General features: G+C 37.5%; 1 protein-coding gene across 2 annotated transcripts in view; it reads right to left on the bottom strand.

The window, feature by feature from the left end:
- Positions 1 to 19,556, bottom strand: part of EDIL3 (EGF like repeats and discoidin domains 3) — a 254,962-nt gene that overhangs the window by 53,733 nt on the left and 181,673 nt on the right. For both annotated transcript variants that reach the window (XM_074812243.1, XM_074812244.1), the window contains 2 exons: positions 4,739 to 4,894; positions 3,503 to 3,647 (listed from right to left, as the gene is read on the bottom strand). In XM_074812243.1, the coding sequence (XP_074668344.1) occupies positions 3,503 to 3,647; positions 4,739 to 4,894 (301 nt within the window). The remainder of the gene's footprint in view (positions 1 to 3,502; positions 3,648 to 4,738; positions 4,895 to 19,556) is intronic.

Genomic DNA, 19,556 nt, shown 5'->3' with positions numbered 1-19,556 from the left:
CTTTGCTTATTATTCAATTCTGAAGTATCGCTCCAAGATCACAAGGGCTGTCAGCAGGAATGTTTCATCTGAGGAGTCTGAAGGAGGTTCCTGACACAAAAACATGGGTTGTCAAAATTGTTTTTCAGTGCTGGTCCAATCCATCAAAAATAGTATTATTATTGATTTATGAAACAACAGATATATCTGCTTGTGTGTCTGTGCATGTGTGCATGCACTAATGGGATTTTACACTCGCTTTCCTTCTCCACTGCCCCAAAGGGAAGAGGAAGATAGTTGTTAAAGGTAACAGGAGAAAGTGAGAAAAGCAATGAGAACCAGAAGAGATGAACATGATGCACATGGGTGGCAGAACAATGTCTTAGTGCTGTGTCACAGAGAGCAACAGCAGACCCAGTCACTTCCCAGCTCCTACGGCACCCCGCTGCAATGACAGAAGATAATGACTGTTTATTTTGATAGGTGAGCTATAACCTAGAGCTCAAAGGACAGAATCATTAACTAGTACAAAACCTTGTGTCTACAGATAGTCATCCCTCATAGAAGTGTATTTATAATAATGCTCATGACTCCCTGGGACTTCTTCACTGCACTGTATCTTCTTTAAATTTGTTTTGTAATGTCCCTGTGAAAGGATTTAATCTCCCCTTCCATTTTTACAACCTGTTAAAGTTAGTGAGAGCTGATGTAGACATACTTACACCTGTGCCCAGTGGAGCATCTTAGGTCAAAATGTTTGAGATGCTTTGGCTATCGCCATCTGTGATAAATGATATCTGATAATTCTGTATGTTTAAACCTATGTAGGTATAAGTTTGCAGTTACTTCTTATTTGGTGTAGCTCAATGAAACAGGAGCAGTGAAATAATGAGGATGTGTATTAGCATCTGAAAACTGAAAGAATCCACACAAAAGTTACTCTCTGTTGACTCTTCTGAGGGCACATTATTTTACTCTTCAGTCTGTATCCTGTACCATATCCCGCACCTACCTCTTCTTTCAAAAAGCTCAAACCCTCAAAGGAAATATTAAATATCGAATGCAGTGGAGGCAAACCCACAAATGGATCTGCATGCAAAGGTCTACACGCATCTTGTCTTGGGCCAGGATTCATACAGTATATGCAAAAGCAGCATAGGTCAATTACTTGAGGGCAAAGGTGGTTTTATTTTGATTAATACTGTGATATTATTCTTTTCTGAAAATCAAGAGATTTAAAAAATTTTCTTCCTATTAATGAATACAGGATTCCTTTCCATATTAGATAGTGCTGAAGACAAACAAGGGGAGGGAAATGTAGTATTAAATGCAGATGTTACAAAATCCACTTGTGTGTGAGTGGTACCTATAGGTGCTTTTAGGATAAAGTTACCAGAGAACAACATGCCAAAAAGAGCAAAATTACTTGCTCAGAAGACGCTATGAGTCTCACATGGATCGTTAAGTTCTGAGCACCAGCATCCCTCTACAAGAACTGACAAACTCAGAACACCAAGAATTTCCTGAACCTGGTGCACAGCCACCAACATACACGAGCATCAATAAGGTATGACACGGACCGCATGCAAGAAGGCTGGGCCTGCTACGTGCACGTGTTTAGGCGAGTGAGTGAATGGCATGAGTAAGTCACTGTGTTGTGCGAAGTTACATGTTTTTAAAAACAACAGCTTGATGCTACTATTAATAACAGCTTAATGAATAAAGGCATTCCAATAAACAGTAGCTGAGATCTGTTTCTCCTCCCCCAGCAATACCTTATGAAGGGAAAGGAATTACAACACAGAGATGTGCAAAACACAAGTAAGGCAGGAACACAAGGCCACGATATCAATGCCTAATTTATTGATGGGCAGCTCCACAGGCATTGATTATGGTTTTCAATAAGATCTGACCATGGGTCCTGGCATGTAAAGCTCTTTATAAGCCTAGAGCAGATTATATAGAAAATTTTGCTGAAGTTTGTCCTAAGAAAGAATTAGTTTTTGTGATGAACTGGTGCTGCAAGACAGTCTCCCTCCCTTCTATAGTGACTCTCTTCTCTAGCACTAGGACTTCTTAGAGAAACCAAACCTCTCAAAGTGTTTTTCAGCCTAAGACAGACCACTTGGAATTAGAGTGAGTTAGTCTGTCATTACGTATAATTATACTATTCTTTCAGTAAGATTGAAATTATTCGGCTGAGCCTTGGCTGCCTGCAGTTCTAAGAAATTATGACCTTGAAACTGTTAGGAGACCACTGAAATGAATTCACTTGAGTAGCTTTCACAGTTCTTTGAGCAAAACAATTCCTGGTCATTCTGGCAAGGACTTACTCTAAATTGTGGTTCCAGAAACGGAAGACATAAAAAAAAAAATCTAATAGACTAAAGCAGCTAGACAGAATTTTCTATTTACTCTCAAACCTATCTATTTTGGAAAAGGGCTACAGTGAGATTAATGCATTAACATTTCATTTCTGAATCTGGTTTTGATGCCACTGGAGGAATGAGAATTATTTAACTCCAGCTGTTCTGATATATCATTCGTGAACTGGATAACTATTGTTTGTACAGTAAGCAGGCAGCCACATAAAAATCATTCTTAAATGAATTCAGTGGAGCGCTCCCACGGGTAAAAGGTTGATTTCTTGAAAAAGATAAAAAATTTACATGCTTTACTGAATTTGTACAGGAACATGGAGAGTGGCTAGAGGTCAGGCTTTACATTTATGAGCTATAACTTCTGCTACTACAAACCTTAAGAGGTTTTATATTGTTTCACTTGTTCATTTACTTTTTGCTATGAGATGCAATCCCTGGTTCTGCTAGAAATCCACAAAACAAATCTAAGCTGAAATCTTGACTAAAACAATCCAGCAAAATATATCTTACTGCACTTTGAGTGGTCCTTGATGGCAGCTGAAGCACCCTTGTCCCTCTGAGGATGTCACATCGCACATCAGCATGGTCACCCAACAGCCAGGAGAAATTACTCAAACCAGTTTTGATGCCCGCTTCTGCTGTGACTCTGCTGTACAGCACTGCACAAACAGCTTTGGCTCTCAGAAACTGTTCTCAGCGCTTAGTTAGGCTGTGCTGAGCGTAACTGTGAGTTAGAGACTCTCTGTCTTATGGTCTACTTAGTATGTAACATTACGGGTTCCGATAGCTGTTGATACTTATTAAAACTGCTATAAATGACCTTTTCTAGGCTGTATGTAATTGGAGGCCAATGTGCACAGAAAAATTTACAAAGTGTTATTAGGTTGCTACCACATTACCTTACTACTATTACTGCCCTACTGCAAGCAACTATTGTCACTTACATCATTTAGGTAAGTGGTGCTGCTTATATATGTATGATTATATAACGTACATAAAAAGAGGTAAGTGACTGAGTCTGGATAAACTCAGGATTGCCAACTGCATTTCACCGGGAATAAACTGAAACAGTTTAGACTTCGGGCACAAAAATGCGCTGCTTGATGTCTGACTCCTGAGGGGCGGCGACAGCAGAAACCCACCTGAGAGTTCACAGCCAAGCAGTTCCATTCTCAGCGTGCAGTGTCTTCTGCACACCTGAGGATACAGCCGTACGTACTGCGACTTAATGGGAGGGGTGAAGGAATTGGCATATGGGGTGTTGTTGTCCACATTTCCACGGAACACCTGTGAGAAAATGACATATTTGTAAAAAGGTGTCAGGAGGATTACTGAAAGTTCAGTTCATTTCCAAATCTCCAAAATATCTGTGTTGTTCTTCTGACCGTCCCTGCACATTTCTGTACAAGCTTTTCTCAGAGGCTGCTTTATCACCTCTAGTGCCTAACATACAAGTTTTTAAGCAAAACATACTGCCATTGGCTTGCATTGGCACGTGTTTGCCACCTGCGCTGAATCAGGACCTCTTCCTTGTCATTCCTAGAAACGGAAGCTACTAATGAAACTAAATTATGTCTTCTTTTTTAATTAGTGTATTAAACAGTCCCAATTCAATTTAGTCTGCAATTATTTACGCTGATTGACATATTTATTTTTTTCCCCTCTACTTCAAGAACCTGATCCAACTCCCACTGAAATGCACTGTAACCCTCTCATTGATCGCAGGGGGAGCTGAATTAAACCTATAAGCATTCTTCCATTCACTCCTCACTCTAACCAGATATGCTTGTACTTTGTTTTCTTCCCTCATTATATACCTCTTCATACAGCATTTTAATTTCCTCATAGAGAAACTATGTCTAATGCTGCAAAGTGCCTTAGTTCTATCTTAACTTGCACAGTAAAGGGATTTTTGCTGCTTCTGCACAACTCTATAAAAAATACGTGGTAACTATAAACTGTAAACACATACTTCCCACTGGATGACACTGTTTGTGCAGTACAGATTAGCAGTGATGAATGGGTTCTATGCTTTTAAGGGTTAACACCAATCTGCCAATGTACTAAAACTAAATTCAAAACAGAGTAATGAGTAATTACTGGTAAACTAATTAAAATGAAAATCAGTTAAGTGTAATAAACAGGATTATTCTAGCCTTGGGACATAGTATTTATACAACCATCAATTAAAGTATAAGAAATTCTTAGCAGACAGAAAGTGTAAATTTATTGATTTTTTTTTTTTTTCAGAGAAAAATAATAACAAGGCAACCTGTATCATACTGTCAGGCAATTATGCTTATCTACTAGAGATACCTCATACTTCTGAAGGCAGCTAAACCATAAGATGTATTCATATACAGATGGCTTAATCTTACCATATCTTCATTTGTGCCTTTTACTTTGTACATTGTCCACGACTTTCCATCATTACTATATGCAATTTTGTAAGATTTTACATATTCTGGACTTCCAATCCTCTTGGCACCTTGAGTTATAACTCCAGTGACTCTCATCTTCTTCTGCAGGTTTATCTGAAATAACAGTACAATGTTATCACTAACCATCTGAGACACAATTCTGATTGTAGATTCCTTTGGTTTTTGTTTTGTAAACAGCAGAAAGGAAAAAACCATAGCTGTAAGCATTTAAATTACTATCTTTACACTTGCATTAATTCCTTTTATCTTTCATTCATTTCAGGTACATATGCACATAAATAAATAAAAAAGATTGAACCAAAAGCCTGTAGTATGCTTATGTCTTCACGTGTATGTGTACACACACATACATGTATATTACTGATATATAGATTATCACTGGCATATTACTGGGATATAGCATATTAGTGGTATATAGGACTACTACTGTATATTTCCTTCCTAAAAAGGAAATGCAACAATGTGATAATTTATCAAAGGCTGAATCTTCTGTTCCATTAGAAGCCAATTTGCAATCCCACACCAAAGAGCCTAAGTTAACTTCAGGTTAAATGTCTTTGTAAAAGAAAAAATACATGGATGTTCTGTACAGCAAACAAATAGACCTTTGCTTGACTCTCACTGAAATTTCATATATGTAAAGATAATGGTTGAAATGCTAATCCCAAAACAGTCAACAGCAAAATATCAATGGCTATCAATTGCTATAAACACTCCCTGTGTACTTGTCTAAGTTGACCTCAACACCTTGAAGTACAAAATGAAGATGTACAGAGAGTTCAACAATATTCAGACAACCTTAACTTTGCCTTCTTTATCCATCTATGATATGGGAAAGCCAACTGTATTCTCACAAAGTTCAGAATGTGATATTCAAATAAAACAATGTCGGCATTGTCAGCCTTGTCCCTGCAATGAAGTCAACCATGAAGCAATCGGTGGCAACTGCCCGCCCACTCTCTCACTGGTAGACAGCTGAAGCCTGCAACTTTTGCACCAAATGAAGCTTAACGAAGAGCTGTCATACTGTGAGAATTGTGTGAAGGTGCAGGCAGATGTGTGATAAAAGGAGACGAATGGAAATACTAGAGTGAGCCACTGGGACAATGTAAATAATACATTAAACTGCATTAGCACTTGCCTCCTCCAAACGAATCTCATCTCTGCTCCCCAGTCAGTGGAGCTCACCCTGTGCAATCCCTACTATTTGGGATAGCAGCCCCAGTACAGGAATATGGGGAGTCAGAGACAGATCAGGTATCTGCTGTCCAAATACTTTAATCCCTTTATGCTTTACAGTGTGGTCTCAAGATTTTCTCTCACTTGGTAATGTTATCTAGCCTCTGTTAATGATGTAAGACGATCAAACTTCAATGTTTCAATATCCTACTGTTTCAATATCCCTACACAATGGGAAAGTGGAGAAAGACAGAATTTTACCACTAGTTTGGTTTTTTTTTTGAGGGACTCTAGCTATTTCTTTGCTACTTATCTGAAATGGGTGGCCTCTGATATTTTTATGCTTGAGGCAAAAGACATTTCAGTGTACTTTTAACATAGTTCTCCCTATAAGAAATTAAGAAACACTCATACACCTTTAGAGTAATAATGGGTATTTTAGAGGTTTAGACCTACTGAGAGAGGAGAAACTGCCTATAAAAGATCAGATTTTTTACAGAACCTTTCTCACATATACCTGGAAAACTCAGGAACATTTGCAATTGCAATGGGAAGAATGGACTCACACCGGGAATTTAGACAGGTATAAATTAGAAGAGATTCAGGCCTTTTTACAATCTTGGGAAATGTTTTCCCTCATTCCAGGTCTCCCAGAGAAAAAAATAAGACACGTACTTGTAACAGGATAGATGCAGAGACTACTATGAGCCCCCTAACTACATTTAAAAATGTAGTTAACATAGAATAGTAACCAGTTAGACATAAAGGTTTCTGAAGGTCTCTTATGCAGATTTCACTCTTTATATGGAATTTAAAAATATTAATAAACAGGAAATTTCAACAATTTTTCATGTATTTACAAATTTATTAATAATTAAGCGAACACCATCTCCAAAAACAAATTAGAAAGCACAGTCAGACAGAAACCAGTCATTGATTGTTTGCCTTTTGCATATACTGACTAGTAGCATCTTCACATTTCACTGTTTGGGAAAAGGAAGATCTAATGCAACACCAAATAATTTTTCTTTGATCCAGTTATGTATATACCTAATATTCTTTCAACTTCATTCCCAATTTTTCTTTTTCCAGATAATAAACTTGAGGAGATTTTTTCAATGAGAATTTATGTGGAAATTTTTTTTCCCCCTGTTTACTCAGAAAGAGTAGTTTCTAATGAAACCATGGCTTTAACCCCTGGGTGTTATATTCCCACAATGGCTCCTTTCCATCCCCCAGCCTCCATCTCTAAGGTACAACAAATCAACCACTGCACTTCAGGAAGAAAACAATGACAAAAAACCCACCCAAAAGTAATCTGTCAGAGTTTAATACTACAGCTGAAACTCAAAACTTGGAAAAAGAAAGTCCTACTGAATGAAGGGAAGATTTGGTCAGATAATCATAAAAATGAAACAAAAATAATTTAAGTTTTAAATACTCATTTAATATACATACTGTAACCTGTGGTCTTTGAGTTTCAGTAGGTAAAAAGCCTTCCTTTTTTTCTGCTATATACCAGCCTGCTCTATACCCTTATCTGGATATCTGTATTGATAATCTGTACAATTTTCTCTTGTTTTAACAGACAGAACATTTCCTTTTAGAGGCTGTCTTGATCAGTATCCATACTCTGAGTCACAAACTGAGCTTTGAGTTTGGCTTTAAGCAGTAGTGAGCTTGATAGAACAGAGGAAATAACAACAGGATACTGTGTTTTGCAATTAGATCTACATATTCTGTCAACATTTGCAGGAAAATCCCAATGAAGGGGGAAAAAACCACTTTCAAATCCCTGCAGCTTGCTTACATGCAAGATCCCCATGGGGCCAACGTCATGCCTGCGGTAGCTCCTTTCAGTTCATTTGGATACACCAAGAATTAATTGGCCCTTTGTGTCTGGGTTCTTTTTATGTATTTTAAATTTTTTGTGTCAGAGCTTAGCAAAACTTAAAATACTACAACTGTGCAATGACTATAACGAAACAGGTGCTGAAATCTTTCTTTCTTAACGTACTTCAGTAGGAAGCAAAGTTCCCCATGTGAAATGTGAACTATCTCTTTTAGCACTAAAAGCATTTTCAAAGGTACTTTTCTGTGGCAATTGTGAAGAAAAACAGCTTAGGAAGCTCTGCGTTGTGCATTCAGATCTAGGACAGAATGTTATATATTCTAATTACATGGGTGACTGTGTTTTAAAACAAACAAAGAGGTGAAAGTCACCAGGATAAGAACAAGAGTTTAACGCATCTTTTTTAAAAAGGTAATAGCTTATTCAGTTATAAAACACTCCTTATCATTACCTAGATTAACTGGAAAAAATCAAGGATGACACAAGATCAATAGGATTTTGAGGGATTTACCCCAATAATTTAAGTATTAATGCATGGTAGAGACCTTGTAAGAAGAGAATACTTGTATGGAAATTTGAGGAAACTACTACTTAAAGGAAAAAAAAAAAAAAAAAAAAAAAAAGGCTGATCAGCCCCACTTAAATCTAAGGTTATTTTGAGAGTAATGGCTTCAGGCTTGACTCTCAGATCCCATCCATGGACCTGCATTCAGCCCCAGCTCAGGGGGGGGTCCTGCATCCAGCAACTTCGATGGGACCTAATTCACCCAGCATACATCAGGGATTTGGCTGCGATGTTCACAAGCTGATCTGAGGATGCCTGTTTCCCTACATCCTCATGGCGTGAAAGACTTTATGAAACTTGGGTAAGGTGCCGTTTAACACCTACAGGTAATGGAAACTGCCTCAAACTGGTTTTGAATTTCAATGAGGAAGTTTTCTGGGGCTAGAATAAATGATGAATGCTGACTCACTCAGGTAAAACTGCATGTAAAAGAAAGCCAGTAGTCTGACATCAATTCACTTAAATCTGATGCTACAAAGAATAGATTATGTCTACACAATATATGGTCAATGATGTAAATTCACTGTGCTGATATTGAGAAAAGCTCAGCTAGAGCACAGGCACAGCAGTCAACTCAACAGACAGTGCCGAGGGACAAGATAAAACACCTCAGAGTCAGTGCTGTATACACACTGTTGAAGGCTAAATTCATGTACTGCCAGTCACTCGGTGCCTTCTGTACTTTGTTATATAGCCAAAACTAAATAAAAAGAAAATCACTTGAGGCTTACTCCCTCGAGTGCGGTGTATGCCCAGGAGCTGGTGAATAAAATCAACACTATCAGTTTAAAAAGTTCCCAGCAGTCCTTGAAATTTCTTTTAACTTTGTTCCTTTCAACCACCACAATCATCCTGACTCCATGATTAGACCACTTTTATCATCACAGCAGGTTATAGAGTCGCAGCCTCTTTCAACAGGAGGGGAAAAGTAACCAATATGCCATGTTTCCTGCTCTCAGCACTGATTCTGTAGGAGTAATTATCTATTAAACAATTTCACTAGTGTTTTTGACTGCAGTAATTCACACAAATCTGTTTTAGGATGCTAAATCATTCAGTTGTTTACACTGATGAAGACATGGCCAATGAAGATTTTATTGGAACTTGAAAAAATCTGTATCAGAAAGGAAATAAAACAAATGAAAAAGTATTTTCCTGAGAGAAAGTGGCAATATGAGCAAGGTTATTTTACAAGTTCCTGTAGATTGTACAGTGCATCATTTTCAAAGGCAATTCAGAACCAGTCCTGCAAATCTGCATGGTGTCAGTGTGCAGCTTCACTTTTACGTGTGAGTAAATGTAAGACTGGAGGGAACTGCTTCATGCGTGTTTCGCGCAAAACAAAGACCAAAAATAACTTCCCTGCACGCTTAACAAACCTTAGAATTGTAGACTAAATTCATAGTCATAATATGTCAATATAACAGAACAGGAGAGATTAGGGACAGTGGAATAAGTTCATATTCTTCCTCGATTTGTGATCAAATACTAGCATATTCAGTATGCAGAAGCTATGTACTTGACAAAAAAAGATAAAAAAACCGGTTGCATCTGTCTCATCTGCATTATTACATGTAGAAGAGGAGAAGAGGGATGAGAAGATGGAGTGACTTTAGGAAGACACCATATGTGATGCTCCTGGGCAGAATACATAACGATATTCCCCCCATTTGTTATTGCACCATTAGCAATAACACCACTAACATTTCATATAGAGTAGGTTTGTCTGAAGTATACCTGAAGAGCAACCTTCCAAGAAATGCTCAGAATAAAGCCTTCACAAAGCTTTGTGTCTTTGAGACTGTAAATGTCGTTTTACATGAGCCTTCATTCATGAACAGAAATGCAGTTTATAGAGAGCTATGGTGTTTATCTGTTTCAGTTATGAGATAAAACAGTGTTGCGATAAATAATTCTCCATCTTTTCTAGCACAAAATATATCTGTTTTTACTAATACTCGCTATTACTCATATAAAAATAGGGTTGAATAAGGGATCAAGGTTATACTGGAATTCAAAGATTTATTACAGCAACCCTTCCCTGCTGATTTAATCAGTTTTTGAAGGACTGAAATTTAATTTTTTTTTGGTCTTTTTTTTTTTTTTTTAAAGTCATAATTCTGATAAAGCTAGATAGAAAACACCCACAGAAACAATTTCTGATGAAAAATAGGGACACCCACCAATGGAAATATTTGTATATTGCTGTTTCACCCTGACGTCATGTCAAGAGCAAGGGGCTGCAGAGCAGGACTCGGCCTGTGATGAGGTGCAGGAAGGTCAGAGCAGGTCCGTTACTATTATCTTCCCCATTGCAAAGCACTGCTGGCACCCGAGTGTAGGGTGCTCATATATCTTGCCTGCCTGTGGCTTTTTGCTACTCCCTAATCAGCACTGTCAGCAGAGCTTTTCCAGATTTAGTTGAGGGCGTTAATGCAGTCAGCATAGTAGCAGCGATATGTATTTTAACTAGCACCCAGATTAGGTAACACAGTGATTTATTTGTGGTAGCACTCCAGCTGTTGCTGCCATGCTGTAAGGGGGTTATTACATGGAGAAAAGCCAACACGTTTTATCTTATAATTGTGATAGTCTGGGAGAACTAACACACTCATTTTACAAATAGTAATTCTGAATGTGATTGTGGGATTGTACCTTGCAGACAAACCAATTAAATACTCAGTTATTTCTGATCTCAACCCCCTTTTTTTTTTTTTTTTCTTACATGGATGCAGATCCAGCAAAGTCTCTTCACAACTTTGCTATTAAATCCTCTGCAAACTCATCCTCCCAATACTGTTATTCCCAGAGTGTCTTGCCAGTCTATCATACCTTATGGTAGCAACAAACACCTCTCAGGTCTTCCCTGTACTCACATCTTAGCTCTAGTCAACCATCTAAAAGCAACTCATTACCTTTGCTATTTTCAGTAAGACTATTTATACGCTTCAAGTTAGGCATGCTGAATCAGAGACCCAAACTGGCCCACTAATTTAATTTGCCCTTCTGTGAAAAGATCGGAATATAGGTTAAACCCTACTTGTATGGAAAACATAAATGCAGGGATTGTTTGGCCCATGTAATGCTAATACGGAGGAGCATATGTTATGAATATTACCAAAAAGCACACACTTCATTTGGCTTTTGTTGAGAACTTTCACTTTATGCCTCAGAGAGTTTACATAATTAGATAGACTAAAAACTTGCTTGGTCTGTTTCTTCTTATTATTAAGCCATTATTTTAGTCCCAAAGGTAGTTGTTATGAATGCCATTAACTGGATTATATGAATTATTCAAATACTGGCATGTTTAGACTGTCATCTCAAGAAGAGGCCCATAATCAATCTCACATTGTTCACAGGTTTGTAGCTCTGTAAAATTCCATCTCATTTACAAAGTATTGATTATATGGGTATTAACTACTGGCAATTTAAGGTTAGCTAAGAAACACTAGGGTCGTTTATTGATATTATGAATTCCTTCATATACTTTGAACTTGTGAATTCTCTTCCTGTCCTTGGCATGCTAGTATCTGCCAGAAAGAACTTGCCCAAAATGTCTAGAATATTTCTTAAAGTATTGGTCAAAGTATGTGTAAATAAAAATGTCAGAGAAAATATATATATATGTATTTCCACTTGTAAAATAGCTTTGATCAATAGCTTGTAGAGTTTAAAAGATAAGATGTTAGACTCAGGTCACAGAAACAAACATGCACTTTTCTTTTAATCCTACATGAAAACCCTCTTCTTTAGGGAAAAGAAGTAAATTCAAAAGGTAATATATTAAAATCACTATGAAAATATACTCAGGGAAAGTTCTTAATGTGCCCACTGCAAATTTCAGATGTACTTTCTATTGCATCCTTTCCACTTGTTTTTAAGGCACTTTGGTAGATGTGCTCTGGTAGAAACTCTAGTAACAAATATGACCTGCCCTCAAGCCCAAAAAGGACAACTGGGAAGAATTCCCATTCTGAGTTAACTGGGTTTTGTCTAGGTCCTATTTATTTTCTCAGATCAATGTTAAATAAGAAGGAAATGTGCTCAAAAATGACAAGTCTATTGCCCAGATGAAGACATTCTCATTAGTTTTGAATGTTAAAGCTGAACCTGGAATTAAACCCATCCGTTGAAAGATGGGAGGTAAAGCAAAAACTGAATAGCAGATTAGACTTCCCTGACAGTGTGAGATCCCTATACCAGGGGTCTGCGACCATTGCACACACCCAGCTTATTTTAACACACTGGGAAACTAAAGCTCCTTAGTTCCTCTGCCAGAATAAACTCAGTAAGTGATAATAGTGCTATCAAATGGTGCACAAACAACCTATGCAGACAGTACTTCTTAACCACAGTTCACTACCTTCTCTTTGCTTTTGTGCAGCTTATCTTCAGAAATTATTGGTTACTACCGTAAAGGAACGGGAAGAGTCTACCTGAGGAGTGGTTCCACAGGGCATGATCATCCTGGGCTGTGCAATGGGGAGTCTTTCTTTCCTGTGTAACGCTGGCTGCAAATCCCACTATTCAAACGAGGTCTGGATTTTTTGCAAGGAGTCCATGAGGATCAAGTGACACAGTAGATCTGTGCTTGCAGATTCCTGCTGAGTAACTACTTCTTATGCTATCACACTTTAGCTACCCTTCCTTAGCCAGTAATGAGATGTTTTCAGTTGCTAAATAACTCACAACACAGTATTTCAATTTTCATAACACTAATAATAAAATACATGTATTTAACCCCTTTCTTTCTTGGTCAATCATTGTATACCTACTTAAAACTTTCTTTTCCAAAGAGCCTGACAGCCACAGCTGGCTTTATGCTGCCTATCATGCTCACCATACCGTCCTTTTGCTCTTTCCACGTATCTGCAAATACCTTGTCTAGTTTGTGCAGTCTTTTTAGTTATCATTTTATAGGAGACCCAAAGAACATTGACATTAGCTAGAACTTCTGAGTGATCTGGTAATGCTGCTCATAATTAGGGCAACTGTTAGCTGTGTTCACATCATGACAAAATCTGTGGGAGAAAGACAAATGGGAAAATAAGAGTATGTCAAAGCAATCCTTCCCACATATTGTCATCATTGCAAATAATTTGTTAGTTGCTATGAGACTGGTTGCGTAGGGAGAGAGGCCAAGGTTTTAGGTGGACACAAGTGGAGTAAAGAAGTAGATTAGTAAGAACACAGGGGACAGATGGCTTTGTGATTGCTGAAGACTATGCCACTCAAATGATTTCTCCACCCAGAGAGCTATTACAGAAAATGAAAAGTTGGCTCAAATGATTAATCTCTCCTGAACCTTAAGAAATTGGCTGAATATTGGCTGAATCACATCAGACACGCTCATATTTTTCATTGTCCTGAAATTAAGAATCAATAGACAAAAAAGTTGGTATATAAACACAGAAAGTTACCCTTCAGTGAGACTTTCCAATCATTTCATTTATCTATGCATTTTTCCCCAAAATACTTTTTCCTTCTACAAAAAATGGCAGGAAATAGATTAGTTTAAAAACATTAAATGTTGCTTGGTTTTGTAATAAACAAAGAAAAAGCCCTCTAAATCTGAAAAGTCTCCACTGAAAGATTCAAAATCTGAACAACGTCTCTTTATCTTAACCACTCGTGGAATAAGAAGGTTTTAAGAATGCAAGAATAAAATAGGCTCCTATTTTTCAGGCCACAGAAATGATGTTCCACTGAAACTTGAAGGTTTTTGAGATGAGAAGCACATGTCATCATTTCCAGAGGAGGTCAAGGAGTATGAGTTTACTTTAGCCCTTGTTTTCTGCTGTAGTATCATGGTGCTGGTGACTTCCCATACTTCCAAGAGCCTATATAAAATGGTAACTTTTCTCCACCAGCTGTAAAACTGCAGAGAGACACAAGGGGCAGCCAGGGACTGCATGTTTGCTTCTCCACAGCTAGAGCTGTACCTTCTTTTTCACCCTGCAGGTTGCTCTGCACTTCTGTGACCCACCTACATACATACGAACTCAGAACGTGTGTAATGCTCGGGGCCCATCAACACAGAGGTAAGTGTATACACATGCCTCTGTGCCACACAGAAAAAAATCTTAATATATTGGCATGTAATTTTACTTTTTCTTGACCTTTGTTTCCTTAACCTTAGTTGTAATGAAGTAACTTGAAACAGCTTTTTGCTAGAAGCCAGGCCTAGCAGAAGAGTAATCATGAGTGAGGATCATTGCATTGACAGTTTTGAAAGTGAGTGTTTACAAAATAAAATATGACTTTCTTGACTATCACACATTAGCATACCATCATATTAAAGATTTAGAAGCTGTCCTCCCCACAGGAGGACTGTGATGCCCACACATCACTCCATTACAGTTGGTGAGCCACCACATAGGTACTGGGGCGTGCAACTCCACATGTAACTTATTACTGATGTGAGAAACCAAGACGGACACACATTTGCTCATTTTGGTGTGTCACCACTTGCTGGTTTGATTAGTTTTAATATCAGGATGGTAAATGTGAAAAGCCATTAAGTCAAAATAGATGGTGTTATAGATGCATGAAGCAATGTGTTTAAAAGTACTATTACTTCAGTTGTTCAGCCATATTACATGGAGTAATTAAGGAAAGCTGGCACGCAGGCTGACAGAGCATGTTACAGATAGTGTTCATAACGGCATCAAGTTTCAGTTGCCATGGGGATGCTAACTCTGAACTGACTTCTTTTGTGTATCCGAAAACTCAAATCAAAAGTTGTGTGAATATGTCTGTGTGTGGGTGTTTGTGTGTACAAAAAATGAAACTAGGAGATACAAGATGGTATCAAATAGATACCAAGATACGGGACAGGAGTGAGTATCTGGATGATCACACTAAGAAGTAGACTCCCAGTCCTTTTGTTTTCTTGTCTGTTTTGAGTACATACACTGTATGTTTAGCCTGTAAGCTAAATGTATAGATGTTGAGGGAGACCCGCAGCTAGCAAACATTGGTATTGAGTTCAATGAAGTCAGTGAACTTATGGCAGACTTTGACTAACTGAAGATCTCTTCTAATTCCTGCAGTTCAAAGCTCCTGTGTGGGACAGTTTTGAGAGAATTCAACTGCACTTTTGTTACTAGATTCTGTTCTCCCCTGCCAAGGGATTTCAGGTACTTACTGCCACTTGTCAATATCCCACAAGGAAATCCTCCTATGATATTAAGTCAAATTTTGGAGTGGCAACAAAAAATGCAGAGTTTTAATGGCTTTTTCAGCATTTAACTTAGCAGATTAAGTCTTCCTATATGGTTTGAGTCACCTTACATGATGACTCTGAATTGTATATCATAAGGTTCACTTGGCCACATTATACTAAGCTGAGAGCTATATTAAGTAATATTAAATATTTAATCTATGATGACAGGTATTTTTGGAAGCTGATACAACAGTACTCATGAATGAGGAAATGAACGTTGACAAAATGAATGGTTTGACAGATGGTAGTTTGCTTAGAGCTCTTACTAACAGATGTTTGAATGAATGTTCTGCAAGACCTCTGTGTATTTTGGGTTTTATCATTTTATTAGCAAATAGCTATCACCTGGTGTATACTTGCTCTTTGGAAGTTCTTGATGTAGAAGCGGCTAATTTTTTTCCTTGCCTTTTTTTGAGAAAAAAACCCAACACTTTATTGATTCCTGCCTGTGGATAAGAATGATGGAAGTTAGAAAGTCTTTATTGTAAGTACATTTTTTGTGTGTCACTGTAGTTATGATCAGGTTTGTGAGATTCACAGACAGACAATTAACCATGGCAGTATTAGGGACTGCAAGCCCCCAAAATGGGAGGCTGAGCACTGAGGTGGGACTGAAACTGCAAGTGGTGTGGGAGACACTTATGTAAAAGCCAAATTAAGCCACAAATAAAAACATATATTCTACCTACCAGAAACATTATTCCAATATATTTAGACTTAAAAAGAAAATAAAGGAAAAATAAAAAGAAGCACTCTCATTAATCTCTAAATAAAGTACCAACATGTCTTCTGGAGTAGAAGATACAGTTTAGAGTCTCTGAAACAAGTATCCTAATCACTGTGCTGCACAATTCTTGTCTTATCCTGATGATTTAGACTATCTTAATGTAAATATTGTATCCAAGAACAAATCAATACACTATGCTATTTAGTCCTCAGATATATTTTTGGTGAATGCTGTGTATGGGCAATACTTAAGGAAGACCCTCGTGCTCTGTTTTCTCTGGATAAACGTGGCCATCACCCGTGCAGCATGCTGACTCTGTGCACACCCTCTAAAGCACTGGACATTTCCATGCATTTCATGGATGCCCAGTGTATTGGTTCCTCATTAATCACTCTGATATCAGCTGTGGGAACAAGCTTTGTAAGAACTACATTTTTGTGGCTCTAACTGTACTTACTTGACTTTAAAATTCTAAATTACACTGGGGCTTGGGAAAAATTTTACCCTGAAGCTCCTGGGGTAGATCACTTTCCATTACTGGTCACATTTTTTTATTAAGTCTCTACAGGAATACTATTTACTCAGAGTTTCAAGAAATATAATGAAGATTTTTTTCTTAAAACTGTGCAAAGTTATTAAAAGAAAAAAGTAGTACTTAAACCAGATGCACTGAGAAGGTAAAACTAAATAAACCCTAGGTATTTTATTTTGTACTAGAATACTAATATATTCAAATTACCAATTAGAAGTTGGGTACCTTTTCCATCAAACTGTTGTATCTCAAAATATGGAGTTTCATCTGAACTTTAGCATTCAGTTTTAGAAAGGCCATTTAGGGAGGAAATTAGAAGAATGCTAGAAGCAGAATGCTCTTTTCATATATTCTAAATAAGACTTCTAGTTTTTCCATTTTGAGATCGTATTGGACATTCAAAAATTGACCCCAAAAAAGAATAAAGATAAGAAATAGAGGTGGAAAGGGATGAATTATTTGGAGAGGAAGAAACCCCAAACCAAATATTTTGGATATTTCTGTATTCAACAAAAACTAGGGGGAAAAAGCTAACTACTCAACCTGAACCAACTTTATTTTCCATTTTTTGATTCTGCAACCAAACTGAGCAGTCCAACTCTTTTGTAAATGAATCTGCCTCCCTCTTACAATAACAAAATTAAATATTTGAATATTTTATTTAAAAAAAATTGGTAACCATACTGATGTCTCTGGAGAGGTGGTTCCTGCTATTTTAATGAGGGATAATGAAATAGCTTCTTTATTTTTCTATTTAATAACTTACATTTATATACAACAGTCTCCAGCAACAGTTCAATCATAGCTCCCAGACAGTGGTATGATAGGCAGTAATCAGTTCATTTTCTTAATAATCTCCAGATTGCTGAAATCTGCTCTTGGTGGCTGTAGATTAATACTGACCTTGTAAAAACAATTTTCATGTTCAAAAGACAACAAAGCACTTTAAAAAGAGATGGTAGTCTCCTGTACATCATTAAAATTTTTGCATCATCAGGCAGGGATCCTCTTCACAATCACACTCAGGAGACAACCAGAAATGAAGGTCTCTCTTGTTCTCAGATGAGATAGCTCAGTCATGGTGCAAAAGCAGCAACTGCTTAGGAACCAGCAGGCCCTGATCTTTTCCTCTCCTTGCTTAATTGACTGGCCACAGCCAGGACCAGGAAATCAAATTTAACCCATCCTTTCCTTAATCAAAACTTTCCCTGACCTCTCCTGGCACGAAACATTATCTTTGCCAACTGTACCAATCTGTGCTATGTAATGTTTCCTACCAGGCTTCACTGTATACCCAGATTTTTGCTGTCCAGCCTTAAATCTGATACCTTTTACCCTATATCTCTTCTGTGCCTTTACCTGTCTTCTTAGTTTGTTCAAAGACAAACATGTGTTTCTGAGGTTGATATTCTTAGGACTCCCTGGTACACTGACCACCCAACCCAGACCACTAAAGCACTGCTGTGAGCTCCTTCTCCACTCAGGCTCCCTGATGTAGGTGGTATCTCTTACTGTTCTTGGGCGAATTAACATTTAAGAAGGTTCATCTGTTGACAAAGAACCCATTGCACTGGTATTATTTGCATAACAAAAAGATCATACCTACTTTAAAAGACTGAAGAAGAAAGACATTATCTTATAGGACAATATTCACCCACCTTGCTCTCTCATCTTTAAGTTATTTATACATCTTAAATGCATGATTTATGATTTCAGTACTGTAAGCCAGTCCTTACATTGATAGTTATACCAAATTATTCTATCTTATCTTACAGTGTTCTTTACAACACTTCAGTTAATGCATATTTGACACATCCACCACGGCTAAAGCATTGTGTATTACAGGGATAACAACTGCAGTGATATAAAAAAGGGTAACATTTTATGAATGCAAAAGGGAAACCGGTCATGAAAATGAGTTAAGAAATATTAGGCTGGGTGGTGAAACTGGGAGGGAAGAAATGTAAGGGTATAGGCATGGATCCCTAGGTTAGAAATCACTAGAGAGAGTAACATTTAGAAGGTCCTGTCAGCAGTTTGTGTTAGAGATTAACAGTTACTGTGACTTTGGATATGGTAGAGAGAGAATAGAAAACAATCGTGCCCATAGTCATCTCTTTTCTGATCCATACTGCCTTGACAAAATATATGTGAATAGAAAAATATAGACACATGCAAGGAAGGAGTAGAGATGAAGTGAAATCAGAATAAAAAGAACCAACATATTTTAAAGCCATAAATGCGAAAGGAAAAAAGGGAAAAGAGAAACCAGTGCTCTCTTAAATAAAGTTTTGACAAAAAAGACTTGTTACTATAACAGGCAAAGTGACCATTTTGGTTATATCTCAGGAACAATTAATGAAAAATGAACTGTGGGATTTCTTCTCATTGTATTTGGAAACATTATAGGTGCTATTTTATCACAGCCAACGTATGAGGAGAAACAGAGGTCAGCAAAACTTTAAAAGGCAGATATGACTTACTCTGACTTTAATTTGCTTTCAAAAACACGGTCACTGACTCTTTAAATCACAAGCCAATTACAAGCATTGTAGTGCCATTACTAATTACATGTGACAGTGTAAATTTAAAATGGCAATTTCAATTTTCAGTCATTGGGAGAATGCAGGAAAATGAAAATGCATACTAATTAGTTCATGTGTGTCAGACAC

Source organism: Strix aluco, chromosome Z (genome assembly GCF_031877795.1).
Source record: "Strix aluco isolate bStrAlu1 chromosome Z, bStrAlu1.hap1, whole genome shotgun sequence".
Taxonomy (NCBI): Eukaryota; Metazoa; Chordata; class Aves; order Strigiformes; family Strigidae; genus Strix; species Strix aluco.
Note: the sequence above shows the minus strand (reverse complement) of the source record. Positions and strands in the feature narration are given on the sequence as shown.